This window comes from Littorina saxatilis, linkage group LG8 (genome assembly GCF_037325665.1).
Source record: "Littorina saxatilis isolate snail1 linkage group LG8, US_GU_Lsax_2.0, whole genome shotgun sequence".
NCBI classification, from domain to species: domain Eukaryota; kingdom Metazoa; phylum Mollusca; class Gastropoda; order Littorinimorpha; family Littorinidae; genus Littorina; species Littorina saxatilis.
In genome coordinates, this window is record NC_090252.1 from 62,705,073 (window position 1) to 62,726,450 (window position 21,378).

Below are 21,378 nucleotides of genomic sequence, written 5' to 3' on the forward strand. Positions count from 1 at the left end.
CCTGTCTTCATTATTTCTTCGACCTCAAGCTAAGCGTCTAACACTACATCTCATCATCATCATATGTTCTAGATACTGTGTTTTCAATAGAAACTTTTGAAGAAGAATGACTTGTGTTCTCCCATTGTGTGCATCTATTTATTAATTAACATGTGATAAATAGAGGATGTTGTGAATTTTAAACAATATATAGTTAGTTACTTATAAACGAAATTGTTCAAACTAATTAACGCTGTTGTGTATTCTTTGGGCAAGAGAGTAGGCCTACAGTGTCAGCACAGAAAGAGATTGTGTGTATCTCGACCAAACGTTTAATACCTTAGACCAATTGGTAAAATCGTCACAACAACGCAGTACCACAACACACAAAACAGTACAGCAGAACACAAAATAGCACAGCACACCACACCACAGCTCAACAAGACATATTGTTGTCTCCCTGACTGGCCCATGTATGTACACCATGTGAAGTGACCAACGTGTCTATCGGAATAACAATATAGTTGTCTCTCTGGTTGACACACCATGTCAAGTGACCAACGTATCCTTGGCATTCGTTGTCATTAATCCAACAAAATAAGGGCACAAATTTGTGCCCCACAAACTGCAAATGTGGCTCACATTTTTTGGGGCTTATTTTTTTGGGACACATTTTGGTTTTGTGGGCCACAAACTGTATTTGTGGAGCATAAAATAAGGGGCACAAATTAAGCTTCATAAAAAATAAGGACAAATATTTGTGGGGCTTAAACAGTGTTTTTGCCCAAAAAAATGTTTTGGGCTCTTTTTTGTCCTCCTTATTTTGGAAGTTGAACGTGGTTTTCAGACCTACTGCGTTTCGGTTTTTAGTTAAATGGCGGTCGAAGGTGATCTGTTTGAAGCAATGATGTTTGCTAATGCGAGAGAATTGGGACGGGCGAACCTTTGCATATAGCTCTAGCTCTCTTCTGATTGATGCCAACCTGCAATAAAATAATTGGGAACCGATCAGGTTACCTATTTGAGTATTTCAACAAATCAGGTAAGACTAAGAGTAAGGCGAAGAGGTTTTATTATGTACAACTGTCAGTGTGAGTGTTATGATATAGTGTGTTTTTTCCTTCCCCTCCCTCAGATTCTCAAGTTCTGGTCAGAATAACTCATATGGAGGTGTGTGTGACTGTGAGCAAGACTGAGATAGTGTTTTCATTTTATTTGTATAATTCATGTTCAGGGATAATAAAATAATGAACACCTACTGACTTAGAGTCCAAACCACAGAACTGCTTGAAGCTCTTAGCTTTATTTCACCAGTATGATGATCATGCAGTTCCTCCAGTATTAGAATCATTACTAATACTAGAAGCGCATGACTTTCAGTGTGTACCTTTAAGTTTAATAAAGTACAATGTATTGCTGTAAACAGTCACTCACTCACTGTCAGGATATCTCATTCTCAGTGAAACTGTGTGTCAAGTTCTATTTTTTTCCTTTGTGCTCTACACACATGCATACATGCTATACATACCATATATACATGTTATGTAATATACATATGTACGTATATGCACACATCAACTTGTCTACATTGTATGTCTGTCACTATATCAGTCTATGTGAACACATTCTGTCATTCAGTTCACTGATTCAGTCAAAACTTCACTAAATGTAAAAGGACTTATAACATTTTATATTCTAGAAAGATATCAATGCCACTGTCCCACAGTATCATAAGAATCAAGCGTTAATGTTGGTTTGGTCGTCAGTGTGTAAATTCATCTGGTTCTGTGGACAGTGTGTTTGTTGTGCCTCCACATAGGTAAATATCATACTGCATGTAGCTCCTAGTACTACTTGTCCTGTCAACTAACTGTTTTAAAATTGGTGCTCAGAGGAATGTTACTTCAGCCAATATTATATATTACAGGTTGGCATCGATCCGGCACAGTGGATTGGAAGAAGCAGATTGATTCCTTCATGATCCGGAGGCTGTCAAGACTCAAATGGCAAATATTTCATGCTAATGGCAATTCAGGTAAGAGTTTTGCTACATGATCATATTGTGTTTTATCCTCCCTCTCAGTCTCAAGTTCTGGTTACCTTCTGACTGTTGGTGTGTGTTTGTGTGTGAGAACCGAAGTGTGTGTGTGTGTGTGTGTGTGTGTGTGTGTGTGTGTGTGTGTGTGTGTGTGTGTGTGTGTGTGTGTGTGTTTGATTTTCCCTGGCCAGTCAGGAGAGCTGCCAGACATTAATACCTGCAGATGTTTCTAGCCCTGCAGATTGATGTTACTCACCTTTGCTTTGCTTTTAGAATTTGATAGCAAGCGCTGACAGGGAATGTGTCTTCTATATTTCATATATATATATGTTAAAAAGTAGGCATTAGAACTTGTCTACCAGGGAATTAGAATGTTTACGCTCTTGGCATTTATGTGGGTTTAGTGTGTGTGTGTGTGTGTGTGTCAGTTACAAACACAATTTACTCCTTACTCATACTTAAAACTTGTTCTTGTCATTGTGTTTGGATTTAAGATCAGTTCCTTTGTCATTCATTTGTCAGTAGGGACAGAAGATAAGACCTGGCCAGTGAATGTGGATGAAAAGCAGTGCTATCCAAGTCCAGCTGTGATCGATGGGGAAACTACAGCTACAGGGGCAGTAAATGTCCACTCAGTATTGGTTGTACTGAGCATTACAACTTGATGCTATTGTAAATTTGTGTCAATGTTTTAAAGGCCCACTACGCCTCATTTAAAAAGTTGCACCTTTAACATGGGATAAGACCATCCTTCCACTTGGTCACAGACCAAAAATCAACACTTTGACTGCTTTCTGTAGTGAGGTAGATGTTTTGGTGGTTTCGGTGAATTTTTTTTTCTTTAGAAGAAGCTGTACCTGAATTTATTCTTTAAAAGGATACCACTCTGCATAGAGAGCCTTGAGGCAGTTCATTTTTGGTATGCAACTATTAGTGCCCGTATGGTCTTATTTCATGTAAAAGCCTCGGGGATGTCGTCAGACGTCCGACATAGACAGATTGAAAGGCTCAAATGTCCGATTCACATAGCCGCATGGCGGTCAGATGTCCTATTGTTTTGAACTGAGCGCTGTCATTGTCCGATAAGAACTCCATTCCTTCGGACAGCGCACTATTCTATATTTTTCTCTCAAGATACACATTTTCAAAAAGCGACCGAGCACTCTCGCGTACATGTGCACTGAAGTTGTGCAGTGCGGATCTTGTGTTTTCGGGAATTCCAAACCGTATGTGATATGGGCTGTTTGGGTACACCTGTCTGCAGCACATTAAAGTTAGGAGTACGGGAGACAACTCCAACTGACCATAAGTCTTGCGTCTGCTTTTGGTTTCAGTTCGAGACGTTTTGACGAAGCGCATTGAATTATGCCACCGAAATAAAACTAAGGCCTGTCCGCTTACAAAAACTGCTTGGTCAAAGTACAGTAAATCTTACATTTTGTTAAGGAAATGTGCGGCAGTAAAATTGAATTTGCAGAATACATGGAATAACCTGGTTTTCTGGGAAGTGACATAAAAATAAATAGAACAATTGTGAATACTTCTTCTTCTTCTTCTGTGTTCGTGGGCTGAAACTCCCACGTACACTCATGTTTTTGCACGAGTGGATTTTTACGTGTATGACCGTTTTTACCCCGCCATTTAATCAATCAATCAATCAATCAATCAATATGAGGCTTATATCGCGCATATTCCGTGGGTACAGTTCTAGGCGCTCTGCAATGATGCCGTGTGAGATGGAATTTTATACGGCCAGTAGATTGCAGCCATTTCGGCGCATATTTACCTTTCACGGCCTATTATTCCAAGTCACACGGGTATAGGTAGACAATTATTAACTGTGCCTAAGCAATTTTGCCAGGAAAGACCCTTTTGTCAATCGTGGGATCTTTAACGTGCACACCCCAATGTAGTGTACACCGCTTTCGGAGGATTGTGAATACTGATTGACATAGAGTGCCGTTGCTATGGAAACAGTCGTTACATTGGATTTCTAGGAAACAGTTTAACAGCGACATCATACATCAGAAATTCCTAATATTTGGCACAAAGATGCACATGTATCATATCTAGAATCATATAGAATGATTTTTTTACAACAGACTACAGTTGAATTTTAATATCTTTTGTCATAAGAATGAACGAATTTCTCACTGCATATTCATTACAATAATTAATTTAAATTCAACTGTAGTTGTTTAAAAAACAAACAAACACATTCTATATGATTGTAGATAATTCATGTGTATCCTTGTGCCAAATATTATGAATTTCTGATGTATGATGTTGCTGTAAAGCCGTTTTCTAAAAATCCCATATGACGCTGTAAATGCCAGTTTTCATCGCAACAGCAGTCAATATCCATCCACAATGTTTTCATTCATTTTAATAAGTTACAATAACTACCCAGAAACCAAGTTATTCCTTGACTGTATTCTGCAAGTTTTAGTTTGGTAATTTTACTGCCGCACATTGCCTTAAGTCATAAATAAAGGGTTCCAGTGATTGATTATGAACTTTGGAAGGTTAGATGTTGGATCTGTTTTTAAAACATATTTCCTTGATGTGTTGTACTAAGATCAACCGTCTGCTTGGACATATACTAAAGACCTGGCTGCTGTCTGCAGAAAATCGATTAATTCATAGAAAAATATGCCTTACAGGGAAGCAGCTAGCCGGTTGACTGTACATGTGTTTGTGTAGAGGTGTTCTTATTGCATGTTCAAGCCAGGACAGATGGTGACCTGAAACATTTACACATTACATATATGTATGCAGGACTGCTACTGTTAAGCTTAGGCCAACAAAAAAAAGAAGGTGTGGTTACGGTAACATAGCCAAAAAAAATAGGGTAGGTAGGTAGGCAATAACTTTTTTTTTTTTTTTACTTTTTTTTACTAATGTGTACAAATTAAACCTACTTGACAGGGAAATAAGTGTGCGACTCGGGCGCTTTCGCTTTCATTGCGTTTTTTGCAATCGTTTTTTGTTTTTGTTTTTGGACAAATGTAATAAAAAGTTATAGGATCGGCCCCTAAAAATAGGGTAGGTCGGGTTACCGTAACCACACCTATTTTTTTTTTTAGGCCTAATAAATATGTAAATGGCAAGTATACAAGACATAAATATATATATAATACAACATTAGGACATAACAGACAGACGGACATATAACATACCGTTCGCTTACAAGTAAAGCTAGAGCATAACATAACATGCAGATTACAATACTGATAAAAAGAAAGAGAGAGAGAGAGAAAGAGAGAGAGAGAGAGAGAGAGAGAGAGAGAGAGAGAGAGAGAGAGAGAGAGAGAGAGAGAGAGAGAGAGAGAGAGTGGGGGGGGGAGGGGTGATAATGAAGGTGGTGGTATCATTTATAGTGTATACTCTTAGATAATAATACAAACAATAGCCTCTTTTTGAAGTTCCACCCAACAATAATCAAACTTTGGTTTTACTAAAAGTCTCCCAACACAAAATGTGACAGTCACAGCCTAACATTTTTGACAGGAAAATTGATGAATGAAATCTTACCTGCTAGTTTTGCTCCATATGCCACACCCACACCACACACGCTGTTATTGGCAACGGCAGCGATCTCACCAGCACATCTGGTTCCATGGTGATTGGAAGCTGCAAGGAAAAGTTATTATGCATTTAAAAATAGATCACATGAAAACCAGAGGATGTGACATGCATGAATATAAATACATAATGTTTTGTGAAACAGAAAATTTTTTGTTTCTTCTTTTTTAAAATATATTTTGTATGCGTAATAAGCTGAAGTATTAATGACAAAAAGCAAGAGAATGCATTCTACTTGATATTTGATACAAATTATAAGCATTAAAGTGACTGGAAATTCATGCTTGCAATGAGATTGATTAATAGACCGCACCACCCTCTCTTATAGTATGCCATGCCCACTGGACCGCTTAAAGAAAAAAATTATTTAATTGTTGTAAATAATTCTGTGATAATATTACATCATTGCTTGATATTCATAATGCATTTTGAAATGTCTTGTTAATTTTTTGACATGTTAATTATATAAATTGAATTGTAATTAACTTAACTTCTATTTCTTCTTGTTATTAATCGAGTTACCCTCAATGGGCGAGGGCCGGATGAAAAAAAGCATGTATACATTGCTTATTCTGTTACCTTCGATAAATAAATAAAGTTCAAAGTTTAAAGTACAAAGTTTGTTTGGTCAAAGTATTGAAGAATTATGTGATATAGAGTCACTGATTTTGAGTCAAATGTGATTTTACGTTATTACTTCTGTCGTTGACGTTGATTCTGAATCTGCCATTGCCTGGCAGCATGAAGGGCAGCAACAACAGCTCTTCCTGCATAACACACGTCAATTCTTACTGTGTGTCAACCTACCTTTGGCAGCATGGGGCGAGGGGTCAGGGTCGTTATCGTTCAGGTCCCAGCTGCCCAGAAAGTTGTAGTTGTTGTGAATTTCTGGGTTCTTCCGCTCCAAACCTGTACAGTAGATAACAGTCAACTCCACTTAAAAAAGAGGCGAAGCCATCAAGGCTCACGTAAGAAATCGACAAACAGTAACACAAACTCAATCACTCCGTCACACACACACACACACACACACACACACACACACACACACACACACACACACACACACACACACACAGAAAGAGCATAGGTGAAACTGTGCAAGAAAGCGAGACACTAGATCTAGATCTGTCTGTCTGCATGTAGCCAACTAGTCTCGGCCCGCTCAAAATAATAATGACCGAGACTTTCAGTACTTCCTTCGCGTGACGTCTAACCCTCTTACGTCATAATGTGACGTCAATGTAATGTGACGTCTTCAAATGTTAGAGTTTCTACCACAGACATACACACGCACGCACGCACGCACAGACAGACAAAGTTACGATCGCATAGGCTACACTTACGTGAGCCAAAAACCAATAAACATCAACAACAGACAAATGCGTATTTGTGACTAACAATACCTGCTATTCCGACTTGGTCGTGTGACACTGACAGACGTTTTCTTCCACACGAGATTACGTTGATTGTCTAACGAAGCCGTCAGGCTGAGCTAGACATCAGCCAATCGAGTGTGGAAGAAAACTCTGTCACACGACCAAGTCGGAATAGCATTTATGTGTCACAGCTTCAACAGAGGAGAGAACAAACACGTGTTGTGTATTCAAGCTTGACAAACCTAAACACAGGAGCAGCCATTGTGGAGAGATCTACTTTTTGACGGAAGTGACCGAACAACTGTGAATGACGTCTCGGTATATGTGAATGACGTCACAGTCATCGTCACAGTCTGTATCTTTTGAAGCATCGCATTCTTCATGACGTCTTTCTGTGTCTGCATCCGCGAAATGTTTGTTCATTCCGGAATCTTTGTCATCTATGTTCAGAACTCTGTCCTTCTAGTTTCAGACTAACATGTCTCCTGAGTGAGCCACTTTCCAAGGGCAGCTAAATTCGCGTATGGAAACAGTACTGTCGTCTGGGATGCCGTTTTCAGTATTCTCAGCCTTGAAGAATTTGTAAAGAAAAGAAACGATAACAGCAGGAGAAATAAAAGTCGCGTGTGCATTTTGGGGCTTTTGGAGGGACGATTTCGATTTTGAATTCGTTTTTGCCATGCTCCAAAGCGTGTAACATACAATCTTGCACACGTTTGCTTTAGTAGTGGCAAAGAAGGAAAGCGTGTGACATTGCATCATTGTCGAGTTTTGAAATTGCAAGAATATATATACTGTATGTTAATACAGTGTCTAATATTTACCAACCATAGCTGCCAACCTTCTGAAGTCAAAATCCAGCAGCCAGGGGGACCAGGGGGACCGTTTAGTCTTGAATATGAGCAGGGAGAAGTTGTACAATTTGGGAGATTCCTGGAAAATCCGGGAGGGTTGGCAGCTATGACCAACACACCATGTAAGGTGAACACTTCACTGAAAATGTTTGCGCACCTCTTCCACTCATTATCTCACCTTTATGGGCAAACTGCTCTTAAAGGTCCTTGTCTACATTTTTATACAGAAATCGGCATTTGACCATTGAAATACTGAGTCTATTCCCTACAAATATAAAAAATACACCCCCCTTCGATCAGGAAGGACGAAGCCAGGGTAGCCGATTGAAAATTCACTATAGTAGTTCAACGTAGTAGGGCATCCTTATTTGGCAAATGCCGAGGGCAAAACTCCTCTCGAATACCATGTATTTCGTGAGTTTAAAAAAAAAAATTGTGGACAGCGCTCCAATACCCAGTGTCAAACTGTTGCTGTGATTGTGTGGGTGTGGCTGTCAGCAAAGTGATATGAATTTGATTGGTCGATATGTATAGTCAAAGCACATGCTCTCTGCACATGGAAATCAAAACATTGGAAGTGTTACTAACAGTTCTCAAAAATAAAAACTGTTCTTAAATATTTTTTTTTTATACATTTTCCCCCCATGGTTCATTCATTATTTGACATAACTTTTTAGCAGAATCTAACCATAAAATTATTTTTAAAAAGCAAAAATGTAGACGACCACCTTTAAACCTGATAATAATTGGACCAAGTCGACTTCAGAACGTCAACTTCACTAAGCTCGCCGCATGAATTTTTGGGAACAAACTTTGCAAAGTCAACTTCTTGCTCAATTAAAGACTGCCTTGAGACCACTGATCTAAAAATAGATGGACAGCGCGTCCCTCCTTCTTGGCTATCAAAACATTGACGCCACCGGATCCGCCATCTTGGGACACCGTTCGATACAGCAAAAGAAGACTGCTGTCAACTCTCGAAACTACGATTATTTCCCTTTGACCTATTTGTCAGTGTGGTACGGTGCAGTAAGATGGCGGCACTCTGGTTACGCTGTTCCATTGGCTGTGCGCTATCCATTATTTTCACATCAGTGCTTAAGACACAGTCAAGAACAACTCACCGTCATCGACCACAGCCACGGTGACTCCTGTTCCGGTGAATCCTCTCTCCCACACTCCGGTGACATTGATATCCATGTGCAGCTCCACTGTGTTCACCTGTGTGGGTCAACAATGGTCACGTCAGAGAGAAAACAGAAATGAAACTCAGTTTCTTTTGAGAAGAAACAAAAATACCTGCAGTGAACTCCCCCCCCTCCCCTTTTCAAATTCCCTAAAATCTATATAAAAAAAATATAAAAAATTACAAAGTCAAAAAAGAGAATGGAGTCAAAATGAAAATAACCAGAACATCAAAATGATTTAAAATTGTGTCTTAAAAAAACAAGTTTCAGTTACTGCCACATTGTAAACAGCCCTTGTGCTTTTCATCATTTTATTTATCATTTAAAATCCTCATTTTTCAATCCATCATCTTTTTCTCATTCAATTATACATCTATAGTTCGCCCCTTTTTGTTTGCTATACCATTTGCTTGATGCTAACCGCTGCCCCCCTCCCTTCAAGTCAGTAAGTTAATCAGTTTGCCATACTCACAAAATGCCACTGCTTAATGAGGGCGGGGTCGTTAAAAGTCAGGGATCGTTTCTGGCGGTGATGAACGGCTTCCATGTTGAACCAGGCAACGTCATGGTGACCGTGAAGCGACGCCTCCACACGCTCTTTGATCTGCAAAGAGGAATCAAATAAAATGTGTAAAAAATACATCTGTGAAAAATCTGTGAATGTGCATGAAAAAAATTGGCTCTTGTCTTCAGCTATCCGTTAATAACAATCAGACATCTAGCTGACACTGCAATTTGATCATGTTCACTTAATATAATGATTTTTCTTACAAAAATATGTAAACTGGAGCTTATTGTTGATTGGGTCGCTATTGGCCTGTTTACATCTCACCTCCTCATCTCCCACAGCACATTAAAGCCACTACAGAGTTATTTCCGGAAAAGTCTATTTAGAGATCAAATTCGCTAGTCTTGATACCACTGTGGCTGATTGTAACATACAGCTATGCAAGTGTACTATGGGCTTACCCCTTCAAAGGTGGCTTCATCCGTGTTTTTCAGCTCCGTGTGAGCTTTGTGGTAATGCTGGAAAGCTTTGGAGCTCGTAGGGCTCCATCCTTGGCTCCTCTTCTCATCACCGTCACTCTCGTGACACAACACAAAATGGTCGTACAGTTCCCCGACTTTTCCCAGCAGGCTCAGCTCAACCTCTGCCGCTAACAACAGCGCCAGCTGACGGTAGACATACGCTTTCTGCTGCCGAGAGGAGTCTCTACTGCTATCGGTATCTTCATGGTGGGAGAAATCTGTGATATCGCTCTGGTCAGAAAGACGGTTGGATTTCTCTCCAGCTGTTTGCGCCACATCTGTGTCTGGAGATACTAGTTTTGCTCGCAACAAAGCATTTAATAACGATTTATTTTCTTTCCCAAAATTTCCTGTATCATCATAGCTAGAAAATAGTAAAAGAGATTGTGAACTGCTTTGGTTAAAACTGACAGAACCTTGCTCAGAAAGACGTGATTGTTTAAGCCTTGATTGTTCTGAATCGACAGAAGGAACTGGCTGTGACAGGTTGGTTACCAAGTTACCAACGGTACTGTTCATGTTTGTAAGAAGTGTAAGCTTTGACACTTTAGTCGCAGATGGAACAGAGCTGTCCCCAGTGCTCTCAGCAATCGGTAAATCAGGTTCTTTGATCACAGACTGCTGAGGGGAATGTTTGACCGGCGACAGGTTGAAGTGTAACGGCTGTTTGAGTTGCACAGCCCAGCAGAGGGTGGCATGGGTGTCATGGTTACACGGCGGCTCCCTGCGAGGGTGGCGTGAGGTGTAGGGCGGGGCTCCTTGCACCAAGGCGGGTAGAGCCGACAAAACTGACGCCACCACCATCAGAGTGTACCGTTCACCGCGCCCTGCTGCCATCGCTCTGCTAGCGGTTGGAGCCTGGAAAAACAACAACAAATGTGCAGTTCACATGAGAAATTTGTAGACAGATGAATTCTCTTCTTCTTCGTTCATGAGCTGAAACTCCCACGTTCACTCATGTTTTTGCACAAGTGGGGTTTTACGTGTATGACCGTTTTTACCCCGCCATTCACTGATTTAGGCAACCATACGCTGGTTTTAAGGGGAAGCATGCTAGGCATTTTCGTGTTTCTATAACCTACCGAACTCTGACATGCATTACACGATCTTTTCTGTGTGCTTGCGTGTACACACAAAGGGGGATAAAGCCTTGCAGGTCTGCACATAAGTTGGCATGGGAGATCGGAAAAATCTCCACCCTTAACCCACCAGGCAGTAGCGGCCGGGATTTGAACTCATGACCTTCCGATTAGGAGGCCGATGTCTTATCCACTAGGCCACTACGCCCTTCAGGACAGATCAATGAAAGTGAAAGAAAGAAAAAGAAAACATGCAAGCAAGAGAATTTACAGACACACAAAGTGTTAAGGCCAAACAAACAAATTTGTCTGTTTCTGGTAACATGGCTAAAAAAAATAGGGTCGGTAGGTCGTTTTTTTTTTTTTTTTACCCCCAAATGTAGACCAATAAAACTAACTTTAAAAATCGCACAAAGAGACTGGATTCACTATACATAGAGACAAGACACTCTCAACACATTTACAAATCGTCAGCGGACTTTCGTTTTCACACGTTTTTGTTGTTCATTTTCTCACCCTGTCCTTTACCACCAAAAAAAATAAAAAATGTTTGAGTTTGGAAAAAAAAAGTTTAGGGTCGGCGCCGAAATTTAGGGTCGGTCGGGTGACCAGAAACAGACAATTTTTTTTTTGGCCTAAAGCAAAAATCCACGAGCACAATATACAACAACAAAAAGAACACAAGTTACAGAAACAGATTTTACAAACTCATACCAAAACAAACTTTACAAACTCTAGACTATATTACAAGCCCCATAACTGACTACTGTGTATCGTAACACAGCAAAGCTTAATCATTGGATACGAGTTTTGTTCTGTCCCTTGTGTTCCGTGTCCCGCAAACACCAACTGCATTGATTTTCATTGTTGATTAGGCCAAAAAAAAAAAATAGGTCTGTTTACGGTAACCCGACCGACCCTAGTTTTTTCGCGCGACCCTAGACTTTTTTTTGGCATTTGGGGAAAAAAAAAAAAATCTTGTTTTTTGGGCAAAATAACGTAAAAATATGGTTTTTTGGAGAAAAAAAAAAAAAAAAAAAAAAAAAATCCCGACCTACCGACCCTATTTTTTTGGCCTATGTTACCGTAAACAGACCTATTTTTTTTTTGGCCTTACAATGAAGAAAGAAAGGATAATACGCATCCATATAAATGATAATATATAGCCTTAATTGTGTGAGCTTTGTCGTCGCAGGTACTGAATGAATCTCAAAATGTACGTGCACTCTTCTGTCAGTATGTTATAACTGCCACTTCCACAGGGCTATGTGGAGTACATACGTATGCCAAGATGATTCATGCGTAACGAAACAAAGGGCATTTTAAAGCGAAAATACTTGCTCTTTTACAGCCAGCCCCCGCCCAAATCAGTGATTACATGCAGTTAACTCGCAAGTAGTATTATTGTTATAAATACACAACTGTAATAAACCGTCGAAAAGCTACCAGCTGCACGACCATGATCAATACACGACCTGCATGATTTACCTCAAGCAAAAGACCGAAACAATACTCCGGCTTACACACTTTGATTCTTATCAGCCAGATCTTTATCTCAATCGGTCAATGTTTTTAGGACTAAGGAAGTAAGTACGTGATTGCTCTCGAAACCAGATTCACGTGGACCTTACCCCACTACATCGTTCCAAGCATACAAGAAGCACTGCTTTCTCCGCCAATCTCTCGTGAGCGTTGAGAGAAGATCGATGTCAAAGTCATGTCGACCAATCTGTCAATAAAACAAGACGACCAAACGGTACACACACACCACTGAGCTTCTTTCACTCAAGCTGTCGCACAGGGGAAGTAAGGCTGAATGGTGTTTTTCCTTGACACAGGAGTAGTTTCCCTTCGCACGGTGCTCGGTCTCCCTCTCTCTCTCTCTCTTACCTCTCTCTCTCTCTCCCTTTGGCAGTCCAAATGATGTCAGTCTGTGTGGTTGTGTATACGGTTTTGTGCATGGATATGTGGGGTTGTGTGTGTGTGTGTGTGTGTGTGTGTGTGTATGTGTGTGTGTGTGTGTGTGTTTGTGTGTGTGTGACTGAGTCAGTCACGTTCAGTTAATCATATAAACAGTTCCTTCGTGGTGGACTGGGCGTTAAGCAAACAAACAAACAAACAAACAAATATAAACAGTTAAGCTATAGCCTATTTTGTTCTCGTATTGTTTGGAATGAAGTGTGGGAGAAAGACGAACGCCGCGTATGAAAGAAATAGTATTAACTTCTGACTGTCTAGAACTATTTTGAGTATTTCATTCCTGACAGTGTGCACATGGGGTTGTGCGCGTGCGTGTAGTATTTTTGTCACGTGTGTGTGTGGTGTCAGTGTCACGTGTGTGTGGTGTCAGTGTCACGTGTGTGTGTGGTGTCAGTGTCACGTGTGTGTGTGTGTGTGTGTGTTGTGTCAGTGTCACAGTGTGTGTGCGGTGTGTGTGTGTGTGTGTGTCGGTTACAGTAGTGTGCGCACCGTGTGTGCGTGTGTCCGCGATGTGCATTTGCTTGTGACTATATTTGAACGTGTTTGTGAGTTCATTTATGAATGTATTATGCTATATGCTAGATAGAGAGAGCAATAAACGTCAGTCGGTTAATCGGTTAATTACCACACACACACGCACACACACACACACACACACACACACACACACCACACACACACACTGACAAACACACACTCACACTCCCTCTCTCTCACTAACACACACACAGACACACACACAGACACACACACACACCCCCCACACACACACACTGACAGTCTCTCTCACACACACACACACACTCTCTCACACACACAAACACACACAAACACACACTGACACACACACACACAAACACACACACACACACACACTGTCACACACACAAACACACACACACACACACACACACACACACACACACACCGTTTTCTATATGCAATAAGTACTTTATCAGGTCATTTGACACAATCGTTCGATTTCTGCAAACAACTGCAATACCGATGATAGTGTGTCCAACGTCATCAGACGAATGCCGAATATAATTATGTCGTCATCAGCAATGACGCCTCTGACGTGTGTAGACGTCTTGTTCCTTCAGCGTTTTATTTCACTCTCCGCAGTCACTGTGATGGCGTACATCTGAAATGCATTTAACAGACGAATGGTTACAAGTTTGGTAAGCCGCTTACTTCCACATCTCTCTCTCTCTCTCTCTCTCTCTCTCTCTCTGTCTCTGTCTCTCTCTCTCTCTCTCTCTCTCTCTCTCTCTCTCTCTCTCTCTCTCTCTCTCTCTCTCTCTCTCTCTCTCTCTCTCTCTTAAGTTAACTCGATTCCCAGTCTATGTTAACTCGATTCCCTGTCTACGTTAAAACTGACAAAATGACTAATGTAAAATGAACAGAAACAAGATAAAAGAAGAAAGAAAAGAAGAAAGGCTGGATCACTCACGTAAAAGTGAACAGAAAAAAAGGAAAAAAAAGGCTCGGTCACTTACTCGGGGTCATTGTTGTTGACGCCAGTCAGATCCGGTACAAGGAACTGGCGAGCAAAGGCCTGCAACCCAGTACGCCTGCTGCTGAACGTTTTGAGTGGCTTCCCTTGCACCAGGAGATCGTTGCGACGTCGGCCATTACAGTCACCGCACAGACCGCTGAGAGAGGAGGCGTACAGGGTTCCAGGGGCGATAACTCTGGCCACCTTCTCACCGGTGAACTCCACCCTCACACCACACTTGGTCGTCACGACGACGAAGTCTTCTGACTCGGTGACGTCATAGTTTGCGGTGTTGGCGGGAACTGCTGTAGCTTTGCCGTTAATCTGGAAAATAGCACGGTGATATCTGTGTAAAGTCGAACACACTTATTAAAACCTCGCTTGTAAGAAACATCGCTTACAAGGAAGGACGTTTTATAATGTCTCTGTTAAATGTGTTATTTCTTCCACTTATAGTTGTATAATTCATCAGCGTAATTAGTCTAATTAAATACATTCTAGCTTGTGTGGCCATTTTAAAACATCAGTATAGGTTTGGATTAGTCGAGGAACTAAAGAAGCCAGACCAGGAAGCTAAAGTGGTCCAACATAGTACACTGATGACACGACTTTGTGACCACACGCACATACACACACACGCAACCACATACACCCCCCCACACACACACACACACAACCACACACACACCCCACACACACAACCACACACCCACACACGCACACACACTCCCCCTCCCCCCACAACCCCTCCCTCACACATACACCACCATCCCCACCCCAACCCCACTTACATAAACATCCCTGCCCTGGTCCAAGCGGATGACGTCACCAGCGACAGTGACGTCAAGGAAGCGGGTGAAGGCCCTGTTCTTGTAGCGTGATGTGGGGTCCCTCTGGTTCTTGACATGGACGCTGAAGGCACAGCCCGGGGCGGCAGAGGCGGCCATCAGGTAGCTGCACTCCGCCCTCAGGTTATAACGCGCCCCGTCGAACGTTGTGTAGTGAGGGTCGCCTCTTGCTTCACACTGACACACGTCTGTGGTTGAAAACATACAATATACGTTAGTTTGTATTTTTGACCAAAATATGACATTTGACATAGATAGAGACAGACAGTCGAGATCTTTGTAAAATGTCCTATTTTGGTAAAAAATATGCACATAACATTTATGTATCGATCGATTCTGGTTAGAATCCCTTTTAGTTTTTATGATTGAACGCACACAAACATGCACTATTTTGTTATTCGCGGCTGGCCGCCTAAATACGAAGTTTTGTCGGCCTCTGGTGTCACATGACTCAAAGAAGGGAAATCCAGTGTTCAATCGATACATTGCAATATAGATACTATGTATTGATTGAACATTAGAATTTTCTTCTTTGAGCCACGTGACGTCAGAGTCCAACAAAAACTCATTTGTAGGCGGATAGCCGAGACTACAAAATAGTGCATGTTTGTGTGCGTTCAATCTTAAAAAGTAAAAGGAAAATGAACTCAAATCGATCGATACATAAATGTTATTGGTACTTTTCACCAAAATATGACCTTTTACGCGGATCGAGACAGTCAGTGTTCCTCCAAAATCGCGCCAGCGTATAACTATAAGGAAATGCGATGTAATGCAATACAATAGAATGGAATCAACAAAGATTACAGTGCAATGAAACGTATAGCAATACTATACAACGCAACGGATACAATACAATACAATACAATACAATACAATACAATACAATACAATACAATACAATACAATACAATACAATACAATACAATACAATACAATACAATACAATACAATACAATACAATACAATACAATACAATACAATACAATACAATACAATACAATACAATACAATACAATACAATACTTTGGGGAGACACAGAAATGTTTCTTTTTGCTCGGCACACATAATAAGTAAGACAGTGGAACAGATAACACTCAATACTTTACATTAAAATAACAAAATAGAAAAGATAAAAGTTAGCTGTAGTATGTAAGCTTGTGAGTCCTGACGTTATCATCCATGGCGCCGTGTACATAGCTAATAAAAAATATTATTACTAATCTATTTATAATTTCATCTGCTGAAACCATCTTAATATTTTCTTGTAGGTTATGTTCTAATACTGTTATATATAGAGCTAGTGTAATTGACCACTCTGCAGTTATGTTCTAATACTGTTATATAGAGCTAGTGTAATTGACCACTCTGCAGTTATGTTCTAATACTGTTATATAGAGCTAGTGTAATTGACCACTCTGCAGTTATGTTCTAATACTGTTATATAGAGCTAGTGTAATTGACCACTCTGCAGTTATGTTCTAATACTGTTATATAGAGCTAGTGTAATTGACCACTCTGCAGTTATGTTCTAATACTGTTATATAGAGCTAGTGTAATTGACCACTCTCTGCAGTTATGTTCTAATACTGTTATATAGAGCTAGTGTAATTGACCACTCTGCAGTTATGTTCTAATACTGTTATATATAGAGCTAGTGTAATTGACCACTCTGCAGTTATGTTCTAATACTGTTATATAGAGCTAGTGTATTGACCACTCTCTGCAGTTATGTTCTAATACTGTTATATAGAGCTAGTGTATTGACCACTCTACAGTTATGTTCTAATACTGTTATATATAGAGCTAGTGTATTGACCACTCTCTGCAGCGCTACTAGCTTTGCTCCTTACTACCCTCGAGTTTAAAGAATGATCGTATCTTATCTTTTGTTTGCGTCAGGCTATACAATAAAGAGGTTTTGTTTTTGTTTTGTGCTTTTGCGGTGCTATCGTGCATTCCTGCCTTCAGTATAAGTGTTCACAAACAAAAAATCCATTTTATTTACATTTTGAGGAACCTTACCTTTTGTCTTGGATTTTTGTTGCTTCTCTTTCTCCTTGACTTGAACATCGACAGGCTCTAGTTCCTGGATTGGTTCTGGTACGGGCTCTGGCTTCTGGACTGGTTCTGGTTCTGGTACAGGTTCTGGCTCCTGAACGGGTTCTGGTTCTGGTACAGGTTTTTGCTTCTGTACTGGTTCTGGTTCTACAACAGGCTCTTGCTCCTGGACTGGTTCTGGTTTCTGAACTGGCTTCGGTTTTTGTACTGGTTCTGGTTCTGCAACAGGCTCTGGCTCCTGGACTGGTTCTTGTTCTGGCACAGGCTCTGGCTCTTGCACTGGTTCTGGTTCTGGCACAGGCTTTGGTTCCTGAACGGGTTCTGGTTGGGGCACAGGCTCTGGCTCCTGAACTGGTTCTGGTTGGGGCACAGGCTTTTGCTCCTGAACTGGTTCTTGTTCTGGCACAGGCTCTGGCTCCTGAACTGGTTCTGGTTGGGGCACAGGCTCTGGCTCTTGAACTGGTTCTGGTTCTGGCATAAGCTCTGGCTCCTGACCTGGTTTTGGTTGGGGCACAGGCTCTGGCTCCTGAACTGGTTCTGGTTCTGGCACAGGCTCTGGCTCCTGAACTGGTTCTGGTTGGGGCACAGGCTCTGGCTCCTGAACTGGTTCTGGTTCTGGCACAGGCTCTGGCTCCTGTACTGGTTCTGGTTCTGCAACAGGCTCTTGTTCCTGGACTGGTTCTGGTTGCGGCGCTGGTGTAGGCTCTGGTTTCTGAACTGGCTTTGGCTTCTGAACTGTTTCGGGTTCTGGTACAGCTTCTGTCTCCTGTGCTGGTTCTGGTTCTGTAACAGGCTCTGGTTCCAGTAGTGGTTCTGGTTGAGGCATAGGCTCTGGCTCCTGAACTGTTTCTGGTTTTGGCACAGGCTCTAGCTCCTGAACCGGTTCTGCTTTCTCATCTGGTTTTGGTTCCTCAACTTGTTCTGGTTCTGGCACTGGCTCTTTTTTCTGGACTGGTTCTTGTTCTGGGACAGGCCGTGAGGCAGGCTCTGGCTCCTTAACTGTTTCTTGCTCAGGCTCTGGAACTGGTTCTGGTTCCTGGACTGGTTCTGGTTCTGGTACAGGCTCTGGCTCCTTGGCTGGTTCTGGTTCCTTCACTGGTTCTGGTGCAGGTTGTGGGACAGGTTCTGGTTCCTGGACTGGTTGTTCCGGTTCTTTAGCCAGCTCAGGCGTTGTTGTTTTGACAGCTGGCGGAAACTGGATGTCTAGCTGCGGGAAGCGAGTTTTGATGCTAACCACCAAGTCATCCACGTCAATGTCAGGAAACTCGGACTTTATGTTCTTCACGAACTGAGGAATCCTGGCTTTGGGCAGCTTGAGCGCGATGGACATAAAGAGACTGGGCAGGTCCAGGTCGGGGAAGTGCAGGGAAATGTCCCACAGGAACGGCTTCAGCTCAGCTTTAGGCAGCTTCAGAGAAACATCCAGAAGCAGATCAGGCAGACTCAGGTCGGGAAACTTGAACGTCAGGTCCTCCAAAAAGGAAGGCAGCTCCACTTCAGGCATCTGAACAGACAGCGAATCCACTATGCTGGGAATATCAAGGTCGGGGAGCTTCAGGGACAGATCGAGCAGAATTTGCGGCAGGTTGGGAACGGGGAACTCTGAAGCAAAAGACAGGAAATAACTGGGGAAATCAAGGTCAGGGAACTTCAAGGCTATATCAGCAAGAAAGTCTGGCACCTCTGTCCACGGCAGCTGGAATGCAATGCTAGACAGGAGACCAGGGAAGTCAATGTCTGGGAAGCTGGCCGACAGATCTGCGAACAGTTTGGGAAGCGACAAAGGAGGCAGCTGTAGCCCAAAGTTCAGCAAGAAATTTGGAAGGTCAAAGTCTGGAAATTTTCCAGAAACATCGACGAGGAAAGATGGAAGCTCTGACTTTGGCAGTTTCAACGAAATAGATGTGAGGAAATATGAGAGGCTGAAGTCGGGAAATTTCAAAGTCAAATCAAGAAGAAACCGAGGGAGGTCTGGTACCGGGAAACGTAGGGCCAAAGACATTAGGAAGTCTGGTAAGTCGAAATCTGGAAATTTCTGAGAAATATCAGCAATGAACGAAGGCCGTTCGACCTCTGGCAGCCCGAGCGTTACAGACCCCAGTAGGTCAGGCAGGTCAAGGTCAGGGAAGGTCAGAGAAAGGTCAAACAGAAATTGGGGCAGGTCAGCTGTTGGCAGCTTCGGCGCGAAAGTGGCGAGAAAGTCAGACAGGTCAAAGTCAGGAAACTGCATGGAGATGTCATAGAGGAACGACGGAAGCTCTGCTCTTGGGACGTTCAATGACACTGAGGTCAGAATACTGGGGAAGTCAAGGTCAGGCAGCTTTTGGGACAGGTAGAAGAGGATGTCGGGAAGGTCAGGAAGAGGCAGCCTGAGTTCCAGGTTCAGCAGAAAATCAGGAAAATTGATGTCCGGAAACTGGAACTTGACAGCAGACAGAAAATCGGGCAAGTCTGCACGGGGAAGCTCCAGTGCGATGGACGCCAGGAGGTCCGGCAGATCCAAGTCCGGCTGCTTCACAGACAGATCCGCAAGCAACTTTGGCAGCCTTCGCAAAGGGAACCTCAAAGCGAAAGACAGCAGGAAATCTGGGAAATTGATTTCAGGAAATTTCGCAGACACATCAGCGAAAAAGGAAGGAAGATCTGCCTTGGGAAGTTTCATCCCGATTGAGGTCAGTAGATCGGGAAAGTCAAGGTCGGGGAGTTTCAGGGTCAGATCAAGCAGAAACTGGGGGAGGTCCGCAACCGGAAAACGCAGTATTAGCGACAACAGAAAGTCTGGTAAATCAAAATCTGGAAACTTCTGAGAGATTTCAGCTATGAAGGAAGGTCTGTCAACCTCTGGCAGTCCCAGAGAAATGGAAAGAAGGAGATCAGACAGGTCAAGGTCGGGGAAGGTTAGAGAAAGGTCAAACAAGAACTGAGGAAGTTCTGCTGAAGGTAGCTTTAGTGCGAAAGTTCCCAGAAAACCAGGAAGGTCAAAATCGGGAAACTGGATTGAGATGTCAGAAAGGAACGAGGGAAGGTCAATTCGGGGGATGTTCAAGGACAGTGAGGTCAGCAGACTCGGAAAGTCAAAGTCTGGCAGGCCCAAAGACAGCTGGAACAGTACTTTTGGAAGTTTGGACAGGGGAAGCTTCAAAGCTAGATTCAGCACAAAACTTTGGAAATCTAGGTCCGGAAACTTGAGCCTGAGAGCAGCGAGGAACTCTGGCAAATCTGCTTTGGGCAGCTCTAGGGCGATGGATACTAGGAGGTCGGGTAGATTGAGGTCAGGAAGCTTCAGCGACAAATCCAGCAACAGTTGCGGCAGTTCTGCTGACGGGAACTTCAAAACCAGCGACAGCAGGAAATCCGGAAAATTGACCGTGGGAAACTTGGCAGAAACACCAGCGAGAAAAGAAGGAAGGTTCACACGGGGAAGTTTGAGAGAGATTGACAACAGCAGGTTAGGCAGATTCAGATCTGGGAATTTTGCTGATAGACTCAGAAGGAAGTCTGGGATGGATGCAGGCTTCAGAGAAAGCGCGAGATCCAGGATGAAATCGGGCAGGGAGAAGTCTGGGAGAGAGATGGAGGCGAGGAACTCGGGCAGGTCGGGCAAGGGAAGCTTGGCTGCCAGGCGCAAGAGAAAAGCCCTCAGGTCGACATCGGGCAAGCTGGCTCCGATCTTGGTGATGAATCCACCCAGCGAGGCACGGGGAAGACCAAGCCCCACCCGGACAAGCAAGTCAAGTAGGTCAATGTCCGGGAAGCGGACCGCCACCTGAGCGAGGAAATCTGGAATCACATCCGGAGACAGCGACAGCGAGAGTCTCGTCAGGAACGACAACTTGTCCAGGTCACCGACAGCCACAGAGA

At 42.6% G+C, this 21,378-nt stretch overlaps 2 protein-coding genes across 2 annotated transcripts in view; both read right to left on the reverse strand.

The window, feature by feature from the left end:
- Positions 1–4,739: 4,739 nt before the first annotated feature.
- On the reverse strand, positions 4,740–12,906 carry LOC138974795 (uncharacterized). The gene is made up of 8 exons (XM_070347524.1): positions 12,762–12,906; positions 9,992–10,909; positions 9,495–9,626; positions 8,960–9,056; positions 6,410–6,511; positions 5,552–5,650; positions 5,197–5,215; positions 4,740–4,761 (listed from the first exon to the last, which is right to left on the reverse strand). Exons 2-8 carry the CDS (start codon positions 10,886–10,888, stop codon positions 4,740–4,742), a joined length of 1,368 nt encoding a protein of 455 aa, XP_070203625.1. The 5' UTR covers positions 10,889–10,909; positions 12,762–12,906.
- A 1,134-nt stretch (positions 12,907–14,040) lies between these two features.
- The window catches only part of LOC138974098 (uncharacterized), a 9,555-nt gene continuing 2,217 nt past the window's right edge, over positions 14,041–21,378 (reverse strand). The window contains exons 3-6 of the mRNA XM_070346784.1: positions 17,482–21,378; positions 15,400–15,644; positions 14,610–14,932; positions 14,041–14,254 (exon numbers count right to left, since the gene is read on the reverse strand). The exon at positions 17,482–21,378 is cut by the window's right edge and continues 412 nt beyond it. Of these exons, the coding sequence (XP_070202885.1) occupies positions 14,236–14,254; positions 14,610–14,932; positions 15,400–15,644; positions 17,482–21,378 (4,484 nt within the window). The 3' untranslated portion in view covers positions 14,041–14,235. The remainder of the gene's footprint in view (positions 14,255–14,609; positions 14,933–15,399; positions 15,645–17,481) is intronic.